This window comes from Falco cherrug, chromosome 4 (genome assembly GCF_023634085.1).
Source record: "Falco cherrug isolate bFalChe1 chromosome 4, bFalChe1.pri, whole genome shotgun sequence".
Taxonomy (NCBI): Eukaryota; Metazoa; Chordata; class Aves; order Falconiformes; family Falconidae; genus Falco; species Falco cherrug.
In genome coordinates this window covers 23628749-23648576 of record NC_073700.1, presented here as the reverse complement: position 1 = coordinate 23648576, position 19828 = coordinate 23628749, and the positions used below count along the sequence as shown (strand labels likewise).

Here is a 19828-nt window from a genome sequence, read left to right as displayed (position 1 = left end):
CTCTGACCAGCAGTGCCTCATGCTGCCGTGGTAGGAGCCTGCGCCACACAGCAGCGTTAAAGGGAGCAGCATCCACAGCAAGTTTCCACGGCAGCAGCACTGCGGGCAGCACAGAAAACATTACTAGCCCTGTGGCACTGTCACCCCCCAGAAGGTCCCTGGCACACTGTGGCACTTGACTGGTGCTGTTCCCATCCACAGCCCTCGCCCTGTCCCGGCTGTCTTGCCTGGCAGAAAGCAAACCTGGTGCAGCCAGGATGAGCAGCTTGAAGCATCCAAATGCCTGGATTTTCCAGTTCAAGAATCCCAGCGCAAAGCTGGGGAGAAACCAAACTCACAGCGCCAGCGTGCCCTGCACATGGGTCCGGCTGTGGAGCCTGGGCACAGCACGCCTCAGACTGAAGCCACTCTGAAAGTGTAACCTCAGTGCAGCATCCCGAGCAGGGAGACCCACCCGTGTTTTCAGGCCCCTATCACCCTGGCCACCCAGCCAGGGCCAGGCGAGAGTTTTTACATCCGAGCTGCACACGCCAACAGGAGCTGCTCGCTCAGAGCTTCACACAAACCTTCCCCAGCTGCCTGCCAGGCACACGGTGGGCAGCAGCACGGCCTGGAAGATGCCCGCTTGCCGCTGGCGGGGTGTGAGCATCCCATCGCCCCCCATCTGCTGCCTGCGTCTTCTTTGGTTTTTACTGCCTCTCTCCATCTGATGAGAAGGGACTTCTATGTTCAAAATCACAGCATAATGAGATGAGACCATCTCCTCATCTCACGATAGCCGTGATACAGGCAGCTCTTACCTGGGCTGCCAAGGCAGCCTGCACCAGCTCAAGGTCATGCACGCAGCCAGACAGCATACGGTGGTCTTTGCACAGGAGCTTTTATTTGAAACAATGGACTGGACACAGCTGTGGCACAAGATGCTTTTCAAATAGTCACACAACACAGTCTTTACCCTTAGCCTGTTCCCGTGATACACAGTCACCCTGGGAAATACTTCCATTTTTATCCATTTTCTGGGCAGCCCCTCCGTTCCTTGCTCACAGCTGGCTCTCTGCTAGGCCAGCACACCCCTGTGAATTTAACTTTCATGAAAACCAGAGCTCGTGACCTGCAGAAGGCAGCTGCAGCAGCCTCCTTCATTCTAGATGATAAACCATAACGAAACACAGTGTAACGTCTTCACTTGGGGTTGAGTCTCATGCTTACACTGAATTTCAGTATCAAAACTGAAGACTTGCATATCTTTTGAGCTGTTAGATGCATTAATTTCACGCTTTTGCTCCTGACACTTGAGAGGCACAGGATTTCGTTAAGCTGTTTAATTGCAGTAAATTTTTTAGCAGACAGTATTTTGCTAGCTGCAGAAATACCCAAAAGGTTTGAGTGGATGCCAGCAGTCCAAAAAGCCCGAAGCAAGCATGTGTATGCTGAAACAGGGACTTCAGAAGAGAATGACAACTTATAGATCACAAAATCAAAACCCAAACTAGAACACACTACAGTGGCATCTTTTTTTTTCCAAGTAGCCAAATCAAGGCATTAGCGATGGAGGACTGTGTTAACGGAGATGGACTGTGCAAGAAGTTGATGCTACTATGTGCAGGCTGCAGTCACAGTTCAGTAAAATAAGCCCAACAGAAGTATGTCACCAAGGACAGCCCTTGTACGTAAAGCAGACTCGCTTGCTCTCATTTGGAGGCTGCACCACCACAGGGGGGATGCTGCGGGTGACCCAGCTCTGGCCCTGAAGCCCCTGGGAGCAAGGACAAAGGGAGTGCCACCCACCATGGCAGGGGACAGTGACGCAGTGCTGGACGTGGAGGCAGGCTCCGGTCTCGGCGTTAGCTGTGGTGCCAGCGCTCCCTCCAAAACCCTGTCCGCTCCCCCTGCCTCCACTCTGACATTTCCTCAAGCTCCCACCACGCACATTCTTCTGCAGCAGAGAAAACAAAAGCCACCTCTTCTCCGCTGCCTCCCTTGGAGTCTCTGTTGGTTTTTAACCCTGGCTGTTTGTGAAGGGCGATCCCCTTTCCCCACACACCTCCCCTGCGCTCATTTTATCGCAAACCCCACAAGGACCACACAGCCAGCCAAGGCAAAGCAAACCAAAAACACCGAGGGAGAAGACTGCAGCTGCTGTTGAGTTCTCTGTGATGGCAGCAGTTTAGTTAATAGTGTTTCACTTTTAGAAACGTGGATATTCTGGGCTCCTTCCGCCCATTTAATTTTCTTCTAGACACCTGTGCAACGGCTGTGCACCTACCTCACAGGCAAATTACTCCAAGAGGTAACCAGCTGTGTGCACAAATGGACACTGACTTTCCATCAGGGAATGCTGTTCGGATGTTAATGCCTGTGCTGAAGTAGTGTTTCATAGGTGATTCATACTATTCTTATCACTGCTTACACAGAGCGTATGCACTTTTGGCTGCCTTAACACTGCAGGGTTTAGAACAACGAAGTGTCTTAAAAAAAATAATTACAAAGATGCAAAGACATTTCCCTTGTAATAAAATGAAGAGGCAATAAAGCTAAGCAGTGGTCTTGACTTTTCATTCCCATTCCCACTTTACTTATAACCAAAGTGCCAGTATCCAAGGCTGAACCAAGGAAACTATTATTCCTAGCACAGCTTCAGGTTTACACATCCTCTCTCCACTTGCAGCATCTGACCGAATTTACAGAAACAACACTCTGAGGCACTCAACACATCCGTTGACTAACTCCAGAGATGGACAAAGAGCCCCAGGAGCACGTCCACCACTATACCCTGCAACACACCTCTGTCACCCCTGCAGCTTTGGCTGTTGCTGCCACCTTGGGATCTTCCTGCTCTGCTCCAGTAGCAGCATTTCATTTAAATACCCCAGCATTTCCATGAATATCAACCACACAACAGCACAGGTCTGGACAAAGCGTAAGAGGCACTCACATCCCACATACAGGTATGTCTTTGCACCACATGGGTCTCACCTACTCAAAGACAGTGATGGCCCTGACCTGCTCCTCCCCAGCAGCAGAGCGGGGCGTCCCTCGATGCATATGGCAGAGTCCAGCCCACAGCTCACATGCTCTGACCCTGTCGCAGGTACAGTTTCTCCCCACTCTTACCTGCAAGTTATTTTACCATAAGCAAGCAAACATCCACAGCACGGAGCACGCTTTAAAGAGAAACCAGCGCCTTCTGTAGCAGAAAGAAAACGTAGCAATTGTGAGCTCCTTGCACACTCCCCTCTGCAAAAAATATTCCAGTTCTCTGGCAAATAATGTAGACATTTAATATAAGAAAAAAGACCAAGCACAGAGACATCTGCCAGCCTGGACTATCTGATATTTTCAGTGACTAACAGAAGCATCGCTTGATGTAGGGAACAAACACTGTCTGCAGAGACGCACCACCAGAACCTGGGATGGTGTCACCCCTACCAGACCCAAGAGGTGACAGGGACCTTCCCTAGGGCCAGGAGAGCTGCGGAACAAGAGGCAGGGCAGAGCCCAGGGCAAGGCTGCTGCCAGCTCCAAGGGGAAGGTACGGTTCCCCAGTACTCCGAGGGGGTCACTGACATATCGCAGGGAAAAACTGGCATCACAGCTTCACAGGCACAGCCCCCCCCCCACAAGAGAGCTTAGGCTGGAAAGCTGTTTTCCATAAAATTCCTCATCAAGCCCAGCCAAAATAAAGGCCCATACTTTAAATGCTTAACGACCTCCAGCGTGGTGGTCAGAACACAATGCTGCTCTGTGGAAATACACTCGCCTGCAGTAACAGGCAGTCAGAGGCAGGAGAGAGGCCAGGGAGCCTGGTCGCTGGGACCTACCAGGAATGCTTTTGCATTCCAGTTACAGGGCTAAAGCTCACATGGGCTGAGCCAGTTGGCTGCCCCAGGGCAGAGCTGCACACCCTTCCCATCTTGCCAGGATTAAACCAATCACCCTGTGTGCCAACTCATTATTTTTACATTATTGTACACTTGGGAGGAGAAAGCTACAGCTACGCGTTGCTGCAATTTTATATCATTTGCTGTCAGAAAGTAATGACCTACGTTAATCAAATTCTTCAAACCCATTGCTTTAGCACAGTTGTCAGCAGCCTGCAATGGACACTTCCAGTATAGATTTCAAGAAGTAGGAACAACCCCTGTTTTTGACTGTAGGTTTAGTATGCCAAAAGTTACTTTTGAGATGTGTTGTTTCCAAAAGACTATTGCAAGATCTTAGTCATAAAAAGCTTGGAGAGACTTTATAAAAATAAAAAAACAGCACAACACAAACCCTCCTTTTCAGTCCCTCCTAGTCAGATATGCCATGTACCTCCCACCTGCAGGCGTATGAGCTTCCTCTGCCTCCTTCCCAAGAAAATATTCTCCTGCAAGCTGTATTGGATGCAAAGGGGGCACTTAGTTGCTTGCAAGTGAATAGCCAGGCTCTAATTTTTTTTTTTAACCTTCTCATTCTCATGTACTTGTCAAATGACCCCCGTTCTGGTGGGACCTTGGGGAGCCTGCTTCGCCCCTGGGCTGCTCCCTGCTCAGAGGCGTTTGCTTTTGCTGCAGGTTGCACACAGGAGGCTGGTGTTGTCCAGAGTGAAGGGTTTGCCCGTCAGCAGCGTCTCACACTCCAGGCAGGCAAAGTGCTTCTTGTGCCAGGCCATCCCTTCTGCCTGCTGGTAGTCCTCCGAGAAGATGATCTACGGGACAGACAGACAACTGCTTATTGCCACCATCTCACCAAGCTGGAACAAGGCAGGAGCAAGGAGAGCCAGTCCCGTGCCTCCCACCAAGCCCATTAGCCATGGAGGCCAGACTTTGGGAATAGGTTAATAAAAGGTGCAGAATACACTTGAGCAACTGAGCCAGTCATGAGCTGCAGTTAAGCACTATAAAACCCTCACATTTGTAACGCAACTACAGCTGGATTGCTGCTCTGAGATAGATACAACATAGCTAGCTGAGACTGTAATTAACATCACGCTGCTTCACCCCATATTTATTTTTTTTTTTAGGCACCTCCAGCTCCCTGGGGCAGCCACAGCCCTGGTGACCAGCACCAGAAGGATGCTGCTCCCAAAGAGCATCCCTGGAAGCATGCAGGTGGGCGAGCAAGTTCAGACACACGCCAGGGAAGCCTTGAGTTAGCCTGCACCAGGACCCCGCATGGGCAGAGGAAAGCCGGCTGGTGCCTACCTCATCGCAGCCGGCGCAGCGTGGCCGGAGGCTCTCACAGTAGTGGCGCCCGCACCAGGCAGCCCCACTCTTCCAGAAGTAGATGAGGTCGACAAGTGGCTCGGAGCACTGGCAGCACACGAAACACGCCGGGTGCCACTGCCGCGAGTAGCCCGCCCTGTCAGCATAGACCACCGGGCAGTCCCCTGGCACCACCTGCTTGCAGGTCTCGCAGCGCTGCAACAGAAAGGCAGGCGAGTGAGCGTGGGGACAGGACAAATGATGTTCAGTACAAGGGACAGATATTTACTTCTCAGACATACTGATTCACAGCATCTTTTCAAGGCATCATTCCTAACCACGCAGCTGGTAAGGAGCACGGCTAGCCAAATGGAACAACACAATCCCCAAGCATGTCCTCAACGCTTCCCACTTCTATGCAGTCTGAAGGACCTACTGTGCTCCTGCTTGACATCCCATAGCACCAAGGTAGACAGTGGAAACAAAACATTTAATTCCAGGACTGCCAAGCTGTGTGGCTTAGGTTGGTTTTGTTTGAGCTCTTGTTCTGTGCAGGGAAACTTCAGAATAACAAAGCCAGCTCTATCAGCCCAGCAAACACAGCAGTCCGAAATGAAGCTACAGAAACAGCGCAGCGAGGTGGAAGAGCAAGGAAACACTAAATGGCAGAGAAAGCAATGGTTGCAACTTGAGAAAAGTGCAGGGAAAAACATCTCAGTGGTGTAGTACAGGGGTCCTCAAACTTTTTAACCAGGGGGCCAGCATGCGGATGAAGTGGCAGGGAGTCATCTGCGGCTGCTCGGTTCCCCCAACCCCTGGCGGGGGCAGGGCGGTCTGTAAATACCGGGGGCCTGATTGAGGACCCTGGGGGCCATATCCAGCCCGCGGGCCGTAGTTTGAGGACCCCTGGTGTAGTAGGACTCTGACAACACAGAGAGCATCACAGGGCACCCACTGCCAACAGAACCAACATCTCCCAGTCTACTGCTCCACATCCCATGCAAACATCTGGACAAGTGCTACCTATGGATGGTGTCAAGCTGAAGTTTAATTAAAAGTCACTATAAATACGTATTTACCAGTCTTCATCTGGAATACTGTTTACTCTCTTCCAGCCATGTCCTCGGGCAGGTAAGAACGGCACTACCCACCATCAGCTAAATGCCTGATCTTTGGGACACCCCCAAGCTAAAACCAACCTTCACAAAAATCCAGAGGTTCTCCGGGAAAGAGTTAAGACATCCCATACTGCAGAAGTGCAGCACGTCAAAGATGTTATTTTGCACAGAGATTAGGAACCTGGTTCTTTTCTCACTGTTTTTTGAATATCATGTCCATGCATAAGACAGATGTCAGTCTACAGATTGCAGCAGAGCGCTTTCAATTTATAACAGTCTGAAGAGACAGAATCAATTTGGCTAATCTGAAGATTAATTAGCATCTGTGCATATTACACACAAGACCAACTTGGTTTACTCCTTATCTGTGCCTGCAGAGTGATCCTACGATTACTTAGGAGCAAGCTTTAAAGCTCTCCTCTCCGAAGCTGACGGGCTGTTATTTAAGTTCCCATTTAGGTCTGGATAGTCCAAGTCAGGCTAATAGCTTCTGCGTCTGTGCTTTGTCACTCCTTAAAAGAAGTGCTCCTAAGTAGCAGCTGGAGTCTCTTCCAGCAGAGCCCTTGGCTGCAGGGGCAGATGTCTACGAGCAACCTCCACAGCAGTCTGGCTAAGGCTTTTATGAAACCAAGACGCGGCGTGAGGCAGCTTGCGTGTCACACGTGTTGGGGTTTAAGCTGCTGTGCCCAGCCAGAGTGTGCGCACAGTGGCATCCCCCTTCCAGGCAGCACAGGGTCTGGGGGCTGGGAATTTCCCTCTGCTTGGACAACCACTTTGCTTACAAACACCCCAATTCAAGTCAACAAGCTTCTAAGAGGCGGACAGAGGAGAGACAAAAATATTTTTTTTCATTAGAAGGTAAACCAACAGTTCCTGAGCTCAGGAGGACATTAGGAATGGGGCAGGGACTGAGGAGCGGGCCCTCCCATGGGACAGCTGTAGTCCATGTCCTGAGGAACACCGCCCTGGAGGCACCACAGCCTGGGAACCCTGCACTGGGAGTACAGGACCCTGCCACAACCCCAATAAAGCAGCTGCAGAAATGCCCCCCCGGGGTGCAGAGGGAGTAGGGTTTCTCCATGAGCATTAAAGACAAGCTCCCCACTGTGTCCAGCCCCTTTTGCTAGTTCACGGCATGAGCACTAAGATGACTCTTCTTTGCATCCTGAGAGTTTTCTTAAACTCCTTTTACCCTTTACACAGCAGAAGGCTACAGGTTTATCTACACTCATCAAGTGCCTTTTCTTTATTTTATTACTATTATTTCTAGCACACCATGCTGTGTGCTATTGCCTCCTCCTCCATTCAGTCTGGATTTTCAGTAACTGCCCCGCAGTCCCTGAAGTGGTTCCATCATGCTGATGGGCATCTCCTATTTTACCAGAAAATCTAGTATGACAGGCTAAGGAAGCACAAGAGGAGAGGCAAAATGTTTCCTGGCTTGGCTTTTCTGTGAGTCTGAAAGGGGATATGTCTGCTTACACTGCTCCCTCCGCTGCAACGGGCTTCAGGCACATTCTGAGCACTCCCAAAACCCACGCCAATGAAGGAGTAAACTCAGCGCAGTGCAGAAGCTGTTCGGTTTCTGGTCTGTATGAACACAAAAACAAGTACATGAAGCTGCTGTGCTCTGTGTGGAGCGGCTGCCAGAGCATTACTCCCGGCACCCTGGCCCTGCTGTCAGTGAGAGCAGAGAGGCACTGACAAATTCTGCACCCACCATAAAGGGCCCAAGGGCTGTATTTTTCCCTACACCCTGATACCTCCCCAAGATGATCTTTAAGGTCCCTTCCAACACAAACCATTCTATGATTTGGATGACTTGGGGCACCAGAGAGCCTGACCCTGCAGCTGCCTCCACACTGTCACCCCCAGATCCATCCATCCCAGCTTATCTTACAAGATCTAAACAGCAAGAACAAACACCGGCAGCTTTCCAACTCTGAGCTCAAGTTTCTTGCCAATAAGAACTGTTAAAAGAACAACTTATTTTGCTGTTTCTTTCTATGACAATTATTCACAGGGCTTTCCCTAAACATCATATAACTTCTATCCTCCTGTCATTTACACACTGAATCAGAAGTGGCTCTTCAGCTTAGTACTCATTTTGTATCTCCAGCATGTAGGGAGAGGAGCGAAGACTTTATTAGCAGAGTTACCAGAGGTGGTGGCCAAGAAAGTGTCCCTTTCTCCTAAGCAGTTTCAAACTTCCTTTCTCCGTGGGCTGCTATCTTCCAATGACAGCTCTCACAGAGGGTGCTCCCCAGACACCACAAGGCTTCTCCTGAGCGCTCACTACATTGCTGGCCTCAAGCTTTTTGGGACAATGGCTAATTTTGATCACTGCTTTGGGATTCCAACACCAGAGGACTTTCCAGTTCTGAGGGGGTTAAATACGATTTTATGTTCAGTAGAGAACATTCAGCTTGTAGGACAGAATTATTACAGTGATAGGGCCCCCCTCTGCAGCCAAGATGAGTTCAAAAAGCTGTTTGAGCTCAGATGCCTCGCTCATGGTGATTTAGATAGGCCCTGTATGTTTTCCGTTACACGCCAATTTCAACATAGCTAGTCTAGGTGTGCAGTAAGGTTTAACAGCCTTGGCACAGGGACCACAAACATCCAAGGCAATCATTCAGCTTTGGTGCCTTCTGGGTTCATTCTCTTCTAGAACAAGGGTAGTGGTCTTTTGTTAGCTGTGTCCCCACCTCCAGCCCAACGCCATCAGACCTTCAGTAGGACTTGATGATCTTAAGGGTCTTTTCCCACCTAAATGATTCTGTGATTCATAAAGCTATAGTTCAGACTCACACCTTGATCTGAAATAGCCTGAAACCAAGCTGCTGGTGCCAATTAAGAGGCTTGGTATTCAGCAGATTCAAGTCTGTGTCCTACTTCTGATTGACTCAAAGAAACGCTGCACAAGCTGCTCAAGAATCAGGATCTCTATGTAACTAAGCTATTCAGCACCCTATGTTCCCCCCTACGCCCTTGAACCAAAGCCTTCCTCATTACAGCAGTCATGCAGGTCTGAGGGTTGGGACAGACATGCTCCCAGCCAAGGACAGCATGCCCTGGAGTGGCTCTGGGCAGGCTGGTGGCACTCATGGGGATCACCTGCAGCACCCCAGAGAGCAGCAGTGCAGGGAGGCTCGGGGGAGCTTCCTCAGGCTTGGGATCAGGGATCATATTTAAAACCCAAGTTTTAGTAGACATGTAGGAGATGGTCACACCAATACAGAAGTACCTAAACCTCCACATCTGGAGAATGCTGAACTACATTTCAACCCTGAATACATCAGCAATATACATTAAAGCTTCCAGTGTTGTTGGCTTCATGCATGTCATCATTTGTCAGTCTCTCTACATCTACTCTCAGTCTTCATATAGCTCATTTTGCTCACATCTACTTCCAGCCTCACACATATCGCAAAGTGCTATATCTCATTTTTCTATGGCAGAATTTTTCTTCCAGGGCAGTCTTGTGAAAGCCAGCAGACATTCTGGAAGCACATTCCAGACCTTAGGACACAGTCCATTCATATCAACTCAGCTGCACTAATTCCTGCATATGAGATCAAATTAAAACAGGCAGTGCTTCATTAGAGGGGGAAACAGGAGGTCTGTGTTCAGTACTTCAAGAAACCACAGTACTTCATAAGCTTGCTGCGAGCTGAGCTGCCCAGTGCGTCAAAGTGGATCTTCTGCAACTGCTTTTGAAGCAGTTCCATTTTTCAGCTAGCGCCATGAGAAAAATGATGCTTTAAACTAAGGATAATAACATCGCAGTTATGTATTTATTTGGAAGGACAAACACAGTCTAAGTAAACCTTCATTACTACAATTACTTTTATTAATATGTTTAATGGAAATCTTCCTTTTTTGGCCATTTTTTTAGCTTAAAATTCTTTGTCCAATTCAGTCTTTTTATTGCAATAGTGAAAAACCTTTACTGTAGTGCTGCACTCAAAGTCAGATGCATGTTAATAGAGAAGGCGGCCATAGCAGAGGGGAGACATTACCCAATATGGAATGAAAATGAAAACTGCTCTTAACATGTTACAATCTCAGTGCAGTAATGGCAAGAAAAATCTTGCTGTAAAAACACTCAGACACCATTTTTTTTGCAGCTTTACATCCTCTGCTGCAACTCACTCACAAGTGCCAGTAAGAAATATATTCATTCACTGTATTTTATGATAAGCATTTATTCTGCAACCACAATGGCCACTCCAGAATGTGCTGGAAGAATATAAATCTAAAAGGGTGTTAGGGAGTCTCAATCATTTCCTTGTGGAAATGTATTTTTATGCCCCGAGACACATGTGGTCTGTTCAAAGTTCCCCAAAGTGATCACAGCCCTGGGAGCACTACCTCCATATTCACAGCTTTGCACTAACTAGACTGAGCCACCACCTCCTGTCACTTGTGGTCTTTCCACTCGCACTGGTCTGGAAGCCTAGCTAGACATACTCACTAACTCGCAGTAAAAAAAGTTTCTGATCCCGAGTATTGATTCACAATCATCCAGGGGTATGTCACACTCAATCCTTCAGAGCTGCCAACAATCTAAAGCTGAGGTCACCAGCTCCAACAGCTAGCAGAGAATTTACTTACCTTGGTGGTTCAGCACAGCTTTTGCTGTGGAGGGAGGGAGGTGGTGAAGAGGAGATAAGCCACCCCTCTTCAACACTTGTGCTCAGCAGGGCTGGCAGGAGCTCATGAGGGTCCCACTGGAACATTTCACAGTGCTGTAGCAAAGCATGCTATGATGCAACTAAGCATTGCAGCACTGCTCTGGTAGTTCAAAAAAGCGCTGCAGCAGACTTGCAGAAGCCCATAGGAGCAATATTGTAAACAAGGAACAGATAACCCTGACTGGTGCAACTTCCCCCCAGCCCCAGCTGGGACAATCTGTTCTCTGAAAGCTGCCCAAACTCAGAGCAGCACCAGAATGCCCCTGCCAGCCCACCCCATCACCGCAGAGCCCCACACTTACATAGTGCCCTCCTGCTGGCACACTCTCGAGGGCCCCATTGGTGGACTCGGGGAGTTTGCTGGCAGTGATGCTCTTGTCCTGCTGCTTCCCCTCCTCTTTCCCACTGCCACCCTGGCCTGGCAGTGCCACCTCCCCAACGCCCAGTGCTTCAGCTTTGTACTTCTTCACAAAGTCTTCCATCAGCTTCAGCTCGCCCTCAGCGAGGCCACGGCACTGGGACGGGTCCTGGTCATACAGTGGGAGCTGTCTCATTAGCTGCCGCCGGCGATAGTACGCCCCATCTGTCCCTGCCACTGGCTGCATCTCCTTTGGGATCAGCTCCATGTACTGCATGGCCTGGGACAGAGAGAGCACTGACTGTTACTCTGAGCCAGCATTAGCATGCCATATTCCAAGTAATTTGGCAACAAGGCTGCTGAAACGACCAGAAACCCATAAACACCAAAACCCAAGACCAACCAGCTTCCTACTGCCTCATGACATGATGGGGAGAGCTCTGGGGAATGGGTTGGAGGCTGAACCAAGAGCACCCCTCATAGCCCTCATGGGCTGCATGCAGCATAGTTTACAGTATTGTTTTTAACTGATAAAAGGGGATCTTTTAGTTTTAATACAGGAAAAAGTAGTCAAATAGCAGTTGAGTCTATAGGTAAGTCAGCCACCAACTCCACCCAACTACTGATTTTGCACTAAAGGGAAGGTGTCTGGTCACAGATGCCCTGCAACATGGAAAGTAAATGCCAAGAATCTCCAAAATAAGATCTCCTACTCAACTGGTCACTACCCAACATCTTAAAAGCAGAGGAAACTGATTTTGCAAGAAGTCTGTCCCATGATGAACCAGCATTTGCAGGATGGTGGGGTCTGCACAGTTAACTTTTGGCCTGCTGCTAAGGGGAAGGGAGTTTCCCACTCAAGGCAGTGTGTTTCCCTATTGTAGTGTGAAGAGCTAAGGGGCAGCCAGTTGGCTCTCTGCCATTCCATTTTAAAGACCTGCATCCAGCTGCACTAGATTTGTTTCTTACTTGGTCAGCAGTCAAAAACTGAATTTTTGAAAAAGATAGAGAAGCAATTAACTGTTTGCTGTACATAGTCTGGTTCAGTATAGCCTTATACATACAGAAAGGTTTGCACAACACTGAACAACTCATGTCTGTAAAAACTTCAAAGCCACTTTCTACCTCAGCTACTTTCAGCCAGATAGCAGCGTTGCAGGGCAAGATTCCTGCCTGAAGATTCACAACAGCAAGAGATAAATGACTTGATGGAGGCAGGGCTTCTTCCCCATTTCTTGGATGTTAACATCGCCACACATTATGATATTACACATCAACACTCAGTATATTGTGCCTCTGTGCAATGGCAGGATTCATACCCAGGAGTTTACTGGGGAGGGCTGTTGCCCTGTGGGAGAAGGTGCTGCTCAGAAATAGCTCGTTAGAGAGCTGCAGGATGCTGTAGAAGTGATCTGGTGCACAGATGGCTTTTGCAGAAGTGAGAAATCCTAATAGGAACTACAGAAGCAAAAGACAAGAATTGGCCCAGGCCTCACACAGGCACTGTCTCACAAAATAAGGATAATGCCGGTGGTACCTGACAACTGGAAAGAAAAGCAACCAAAGCCTCAACACTGTACAACCATAAACATTAGGACCACGCAGATTATGCTACACAGACTGTGCTGGCTTGGTTCAGTCACAGCAAGAGCTCTAGCAGAGTAGTAACATGGTAGGATCTTAATGGAAGAAATTCTTAATCCATTACAAACGTGCCAACACTAATGAACACTCATACCAGAGCTACAGAATAGCATCGCACCAGCACATGCATCTGAAGCGTCTTGTTCCACTCCAGCACCAGACTCTCCATTGCCAATACTAAATTTCTCTCCCGCTTTCAGCACCGACAAGCAGAGTCTCAAGCCTTTCTTAAAAGTACAGTTGGACCGCTCAGCAGCAGGTTTCAATATCAAGGGATCAAGGAAATGCTTAAAGTTATAATTGCAGATGTCATAAAATGTGTCCAGATAATAGGTCAGGGGAAAAAAAATTCAACCCAACACCAAAAACTGACATGAAGGGTAATAGAAAGTTGTTTCTTCTGCTGCTACCATGTATTATTATGGTCAAACACTTTACTATGTTGCTTTAGCGCAGATAATTGAGGAAGAACATTTTAGGGTTTCAATGTTAACTACTGGATTTTGGAGATATTTTATGATCTGTTTTTTTCCCTTTCCCCAAGGATCCTGAATATCTACTTCATGACTTCTCCAGGCACAGCTTAATGAAAACATGCTCTGAACTTCCTCCTATTATTGGACCATCCACTTCAGGACAACAATATTAAAAACAATCCCAAGTTTCCAGTCTGCCTTCAGAAGGAAATTGCTGGAGTGAGCCAGTTACGCACTAAAAGCTTTTTGGCCCAAATCCTTTTGAAACTATCCTGAGAATGGCTGACATCCAGCATTTCTCCTATAAGTTTTGTCAAGCTGATCTTCAAGCCAAATTTTATCAAGGTTGTCTTCAAATCTCCTGCATGTTGTTTACTGCAACCAAGATACCTTCCAGTCTGTTCAGGTGCTATAAAGGGCTCAAAAGATTTCACGAGGCACATAACCCCTGGGCATCCCCTTGCCAGCACTGCAGGAACAAAGGTTGCTGCTGCGGGTGGGAGAGCCGCTGGGCCCCCCAGTGCAAGGGGCTGCATGCAGCATCACCCCAAACACGCACTCACAAGGGTACACTGTCAGGGTTCAGGAAAGCAGCCCAGGAGCCTCAGAATTCAGGCATCCTTCACAGCAAGGAGCCAACTGTGCCCTGAGGTGCCGGCAGCGTCATGCTGCAGCCAGCTTGCAGAGCTGTGAAACCTGGGTTTCTGATAAATCCCAGGCTGGGCAGCACGCTTAATGAGCCGGGCTGGGTGGGAAGACTGCCATCATTGTTCTCCCCATCCCTCACAAGCTCCCCGATTCCCCCGGGGACCTGTGGAAGGCAAACACTGGTTAAACAAACATTCCTGCTGGGCCAGCTCCTACCAACGAAAAGAGAAAGGAAGAGGAGGCTGCGAGCAGTTGTGCTATGATGGAATGGCTGGGCAGTTGGGGTGTGTGGGGGTCTCGGTCCCTCATTAAAGCTTAGTGGTCTGCTTCATTTAGCACCACAGGCCCCAGCTGCATTCCCAGCACAAACTCCATGCCACCCCCAGTCAGCCCTTCCAGGGGGGTGAGGGCAACTGAGCTTTAAGAAGAAACAATCAGTCTGCCTCATGGGTCTGCAGCTGCAATTTCACATTTGTTCCAATTGTTTTTAAAAAAAATCTGGTTGCAATTTTCAGCAACTTTAAGCTATTTATTTAATTTGAAGAGCAAAAGCTGTCCACTAATGACAGTGTAATATATAATGTTTTAATACCACAACACAGTTAAAAGCCAGTTAAATGCTTTCCCTCAAAAAGTGCTCTGCTGGCTAACACTTCCACATGCCAAAACCACTTCCATGCATTCCCACACAGCAGCATTGCTTGCCCAGATGGAAACCAGCCACAGGAGGGAAGGTGGGGCTGGGGGCTTGCTTTGGGATCCATCCCTCAGCATGGGACAATGCTCCCCACCTCCCCTTTATACCTTGAGTTCTCTTAAAAATATTACTGTTTAGGTTTTGTGATTTGGACCAGACTATGTTTAGCTGTAAGGGAAAAAAAAACCCAGCTCCAGTGCTGAATCTGGGAGGGGTTCCTCAGGCAGCAGCAAGCGGCAGAGTTCATGCCCACACAGGCAGGATGCTCTCAGCCACAGAGCGGGGCTTAGCTTTCCTCCAGGCTAGCACACCTTGGCACACGCAGCTTTCCCATGACTGCTCCCTGCGGAAGGAAGCTCTGCAAGCCTGCTGGAGACATGCATAGGTGGCTGCTGCACTTCAGCAGAGGTGGTGGGAGGGACCCTGGGCACAGGGGCTCCGAGCCCACTGCTTCACTCTGTTGCCCTGGGTCACTGCTGGAGGATGTTCTCCATTGCAGCAATGCTCTTCTGCAAGCAGGAGATAGGAGCCCTGAGGCACAGCCACTCAGCTGCCCACCAACACCAAGAGAATTTAAACCCCTTTCCTCTGCTTGCCCGGCAAATCTGAGCTGAAATTAAAGAAAACAGCATTACAAAGAAGTTAAGCCACAAAGTAAGCACTGTCAGCACACTGTTATGGCATTCCTAGGGACACTCATGCCTGGGGCAGAGGTGATGCAGCACTCAACAGGAAACCAGGCTGTGTTCTAGAGAGGCTCAGGGACATTCTGTGACCGAGAGGTACAAGTGAGCACTAGCTGCACTCCTGGTTAATAAACCTGAGATGCCAGGCCTATTTTAAGACCAAGTTTTTAATTGCTATCTTAGCAAGCAAAGAAAATAATTACTATATTAAAGATGACAGTTATTTTGCCATTATCATTAAAGCCCATTTCTGTAACAGAATAATTTACAAACACATCACTGAATTTAGGTACTGCATTACTTCTTTCCACGTTGATTTAATTTCTCTGCTTTTGAGACAGACTGAAGCATAATTTCTGAAGTGTTTGCTGAAAACCCCCCTCCAGGTTAGTTGAAGTCTCCCAGCTAGCTACCTCCACCTGTGCTGGCTCTTCTTGGGGCAAGCTCACACCCAGATTTGCAAGAGATCAGACTCAACAAGCAAGGCAGGACCTCCCCCTCCAACAGGGAGGTCAAAGCCCAGGGACAACTCCTCCTACCCAAATAGCTTGTCTCCCACAAACCCAGTCAAGACCTGGCATGGATTTAAAAGCATGGCGATGGGTGTCTAGAGTTAATTTGTTGTCCTTATGCAGGCCCCACAGCTTGCACAGCTTTCTGCCTCCTGGGGGTGTTTAGGAAAACAGACCAAATCCCAGCCCAGACACCCTGAGAAGGCCTGGACAAATGACTCCCATACCCAGCCTGGGTTTTTGGAGCATGCAAACACCTGCGTGGGCTGCACAGGCATTGTACAACTGGCGGGACAGCAGAGATGGGATCTCTTCTCAGCAACGTTTTTATTGGACATGAACTTTGGTAAAGCAGCAATCTTTCCAGTTGTAAACCTGTTAAGACTTTTCCTAGAAAGGCAAGCAAACCTATAAAAACGCAAAGGCAATCCATTCCCCTCTCCTACCTACTATGGTTATTTACGAGGTTTTCCAAAATACTAAGTGTTATGTGCATTTTTGCTCTGAGGCAAACCAAGTGTTTTGCTATTTATCCAAAAAACTTCGCTCCAGACCCAAGTTAAGTTCTCCATTAAGTGACACAACTACCCACCAAACACACCATGGATTGTCTTACCAGCTTCTGGGTGAGCCCTGGTGGAGCCCACTCGTACGTGATGGTGTCGAAGGTGGGGTCTTTCCGAGAGACAATGGGGTTGGTGATGATCATGCGGTTTCTTTTGTAAATGCGAATGCCATCACCTCCTTTCACCCGGGCAGTGAGCGTGGCATACTTGGAGTCTGACAGCAGGTGCCCAATTTTCTGATCATCCTCCATGTCTGAGCTCAGGCTGTGATCCTCCTGGCTGCATTTGCATGATTTACAGATTTTCCTGTGGGCGAGAAGCACGATCATCCTTTCACTGCAAACTGGGGAGGGGGAGGCACATGATCATGCAATGGCTCAGCCATGGAGCATCAGCCTCTTCCAAAGGTTAAACGCAGACCAGAGTTACGGCATAAGATAAAAGGCTCATGTGGCCTGTGCCACACACAGGAATTCAGCACAATTCATAGAATCATAGAACAGTTTGGGTTGGAAGGGACCTTAAAGACCATCTAGTTCCAACCCCCTGCCATGGGCAGGGACACTTTCCACAAGCCTAGTTTGCTCCAAGCCCCATCCAGCCTGGCCTGAGCACTGCCAGGGATGGGGCACCCACAGCTGCTCTGGGCAACCTGTGCCAGTACCCCACCACCCTCACTGTAAAAAATTTCTTCCTTGTATCTAGTTTAAATCTATCCTCTTTTAGTTCAAAACCATTACCCCCTGTCCTGTCACTACAGGCCCTACTAAAAACCTGTCCCCATCTTTCTCATAAGCCCCTTTAAGTACTGAAAGGCCACAAAAAGGTCTCCCCCGAGCCCTCTCTCTTCTCCAGGCTGAACCACCCCAACACTCCCAGCCTGTCTTCACAGGAGAGGTGCTCCAGCCCCCCCCAATCACCTTTGTGGCCTCCTCTGGACTTTCTCCAACATGTCTATGTCCTCCCTATATAGGGGGCCCCAGAGCTGGATACAGTGCTGCAGGTGGGATCTCACCAGAACGGACCAGAGGGGCAGAATCACCTCCCTTGACCTGCTGGCCACACTTCTTTTGGTGCAGCCCTGGATACAGTTGGCTTTCTGGGCTGCGAGCATGCACTGCTGGCTCATGTCCAGCTTTTCATCCCAGAGGGAACAGCAGTGACATAGAGCAGAATGTTACAAGCCTGTAAGTGCTGTCCTCAGGCAAAAGCAGCTGCAGCAGCACCAGCAGACTGCTGCCTTCCACCTGTGGCAGGGAGCTGCCACTTCCTTTGAACAACCCGTACAGCATCATCACTACATCACCGATCCTGACCAGCCAAGCACTAGCCTCGCCTCTTACGAGGCTTTACATGCCACTGAAAAAATTACCTCTAAAAGAAGAATTGATACTTGTGTCTATCATTTCAATTACAATAGCTATAAATCATAAAGATAAGTCTATAATGCCACTCTCTGCTGGCCAGCTTTTCCATCAAATCCTAATAGCAAAAAGGACAAACTAGCTCTGATGTAACCCCAAGTCCTTCAGCAGGATTCTGGAACAAGTATCACTCAAACCAGCCTTTAAGTGAGTCAAAAAACAAAAGCAATTCAACCCAGTGAGTGTTATAAAGTTTGGATTTCCACACAGCCAAGGTACTGAAATTGGGAACCGAAGGCTGCAGGCACAATTGCATGGCACCACCGTGAAGCCCACTGAAGCATTTCAGCAGCACAGACAGCACACCTGCAGACCGCCAGCTCGTGGGCACCACTGGGACAGGACCCAGCTGCAGTCCCCAGGAAGCAGGAGTTCTCCAGGCTCACAGAAGAGTCTAGTGTTTTGCAAGACAACATCAGAGGGCACCAATTCTTTAATTAATAACATCTGGATAGCTCCCATTCCAAAGCCCCCTTTGCTTCTCCTGTTTTGGATCTGCATGCAGGCAGGGCAAGGCAGCAGCCCACTGTCCCTGCCCAGAGGTCAGCTCCCACCAGCTACTGATACCGGTGGCTATTTACCTAAATTTGTGTTTAAGATGAAAAACTGAACATATCAAATAACATGACGCTTCTGGCACCAAGCATAGCATTTCAGCCATCAGGATACACTGGACAGCCAGCAGCCACAGCCACTGTGGTGCTGCTGAGCCAGACGCAACACTAAGCCCTCAGCAACAGCTTTGTTTCACTCCATTAGCTCTGCACCCACGCTCACCTCAGGGACAAGGGTGACAGACAGGCACTTGGCACTACTCCTAACTGCATGAAATCATCCTTTTGGTCAGCATTTCCCTGCCTCCAAAGCAAGCAAGGGCATTTGTTTTCAGCAACTAATTTCCAAACAATCTGAAAGACTAGGAGGCCAGCATGCAGAGGATCCGTGCTCCAGCATGCACACTGTGCAGGACATCAGGGGGCTTGTGCAAAGCACAGCATGCAGCAGCTTCAGCACCGTGCCCCACTCCTGACATCCCACTGAACAGCACCAACCACAAGATTGTGCCAGGGACAGTCCTGTGGCAGGTGAAACTCTTCTGCAAGATGCACCATCTCCCACCCCAGCTTTCTGCTCTTCTCAAGCCACACCTTGCTGTCAAGACCTGCACCCAACCTAGCAGAGATAGTCTCAACTCCCAGGGAGCAGGCAACATTGGCAAAAGTGGAAAAAACAACCTACCACTGAAGCTTGGTTTAAACACTTGTGGAGTAGACCAACTCAAAAAAGAGCAGGACCAGTGAGGGAAGGGAGATGGAGAGCACGAGCACCTTCTCAACTCAGTACTTGTCCTAGCCAGACATCATGTCCTCTCCACACCTCCCAACACCACTCAAATGCTCTGCAGTTCTTTACACTCAAAGTCACTGAAGTTTGAATACCAGCAGAACCAAAGGGACAGTGTCAAGGCAGGGCCCATCAAGGCCAAGATGTTACTTACCTCCAAGAATGTGGCTCAAAGCCCATGCACGTCCCTCTGCAACGTAAACAAGGCACACCTCTTCCCGACTGTGGCTGGCTCACTGACATCTGGAAAAGAATAGGACACTGGAGTTGGAAAGGCTTTATTCTCAAAGATTATCTGAGACTTGAGGACTAATATTCCTTCAGACATTTGTTTCTTCAGCCACACCTTATGTGCTGTAAAGCCTCTAATCTCCCAACTGCCACTTGACCACTGTCCACACAGACCTGCTACAAGTTTATTTAGGGATGTTTGGGACGAAGGCTTTCACCTTAAGGTGAGGTAAGATGGCAT

At 48.8% G+C, this 19828-nt stretch overlaps 1 protein-coding gene across 2 annotated transcripts in view; it reads right to left on the bottom strand.

The window, feature by feature from the left end:
* Window positions 1-856: 856 nt before the first annotated feature.
* The window catches only part of LMCD1 (LIM and cysteine rich domains 1), a 36298-nt gene continuing 17326 nt past the window's right edge, over window positions 857-19828 (bottom strand). For both annotated transcript variants that reach the window (XM_055709104.1, XM_055709103.1), the window contains 5 exons: window positions 19511-19599; window positions 16639-16894; window positions 11304-11639; window positions 5187-5402; window positions 857-4690 (listed from right to left, as the gene is read on the bottom strand). In XM_055709104.1, the coding sequence (XP_055565079.1) occupies window positions 4532-4690; window positions 5187-5402; window positions 11304-11639; window positions 16639-16894; window positions 19511-19599 (1056 nt within the window). In that variant the 3' untranslated portion in view covers window positions 857-4531. The remainder of the gene's footprint in view (window positions 4691-5186; window positions 5403-11303; window positions 11640-16638; window positions 16895-19510; window positions 19600-19828) is intronic.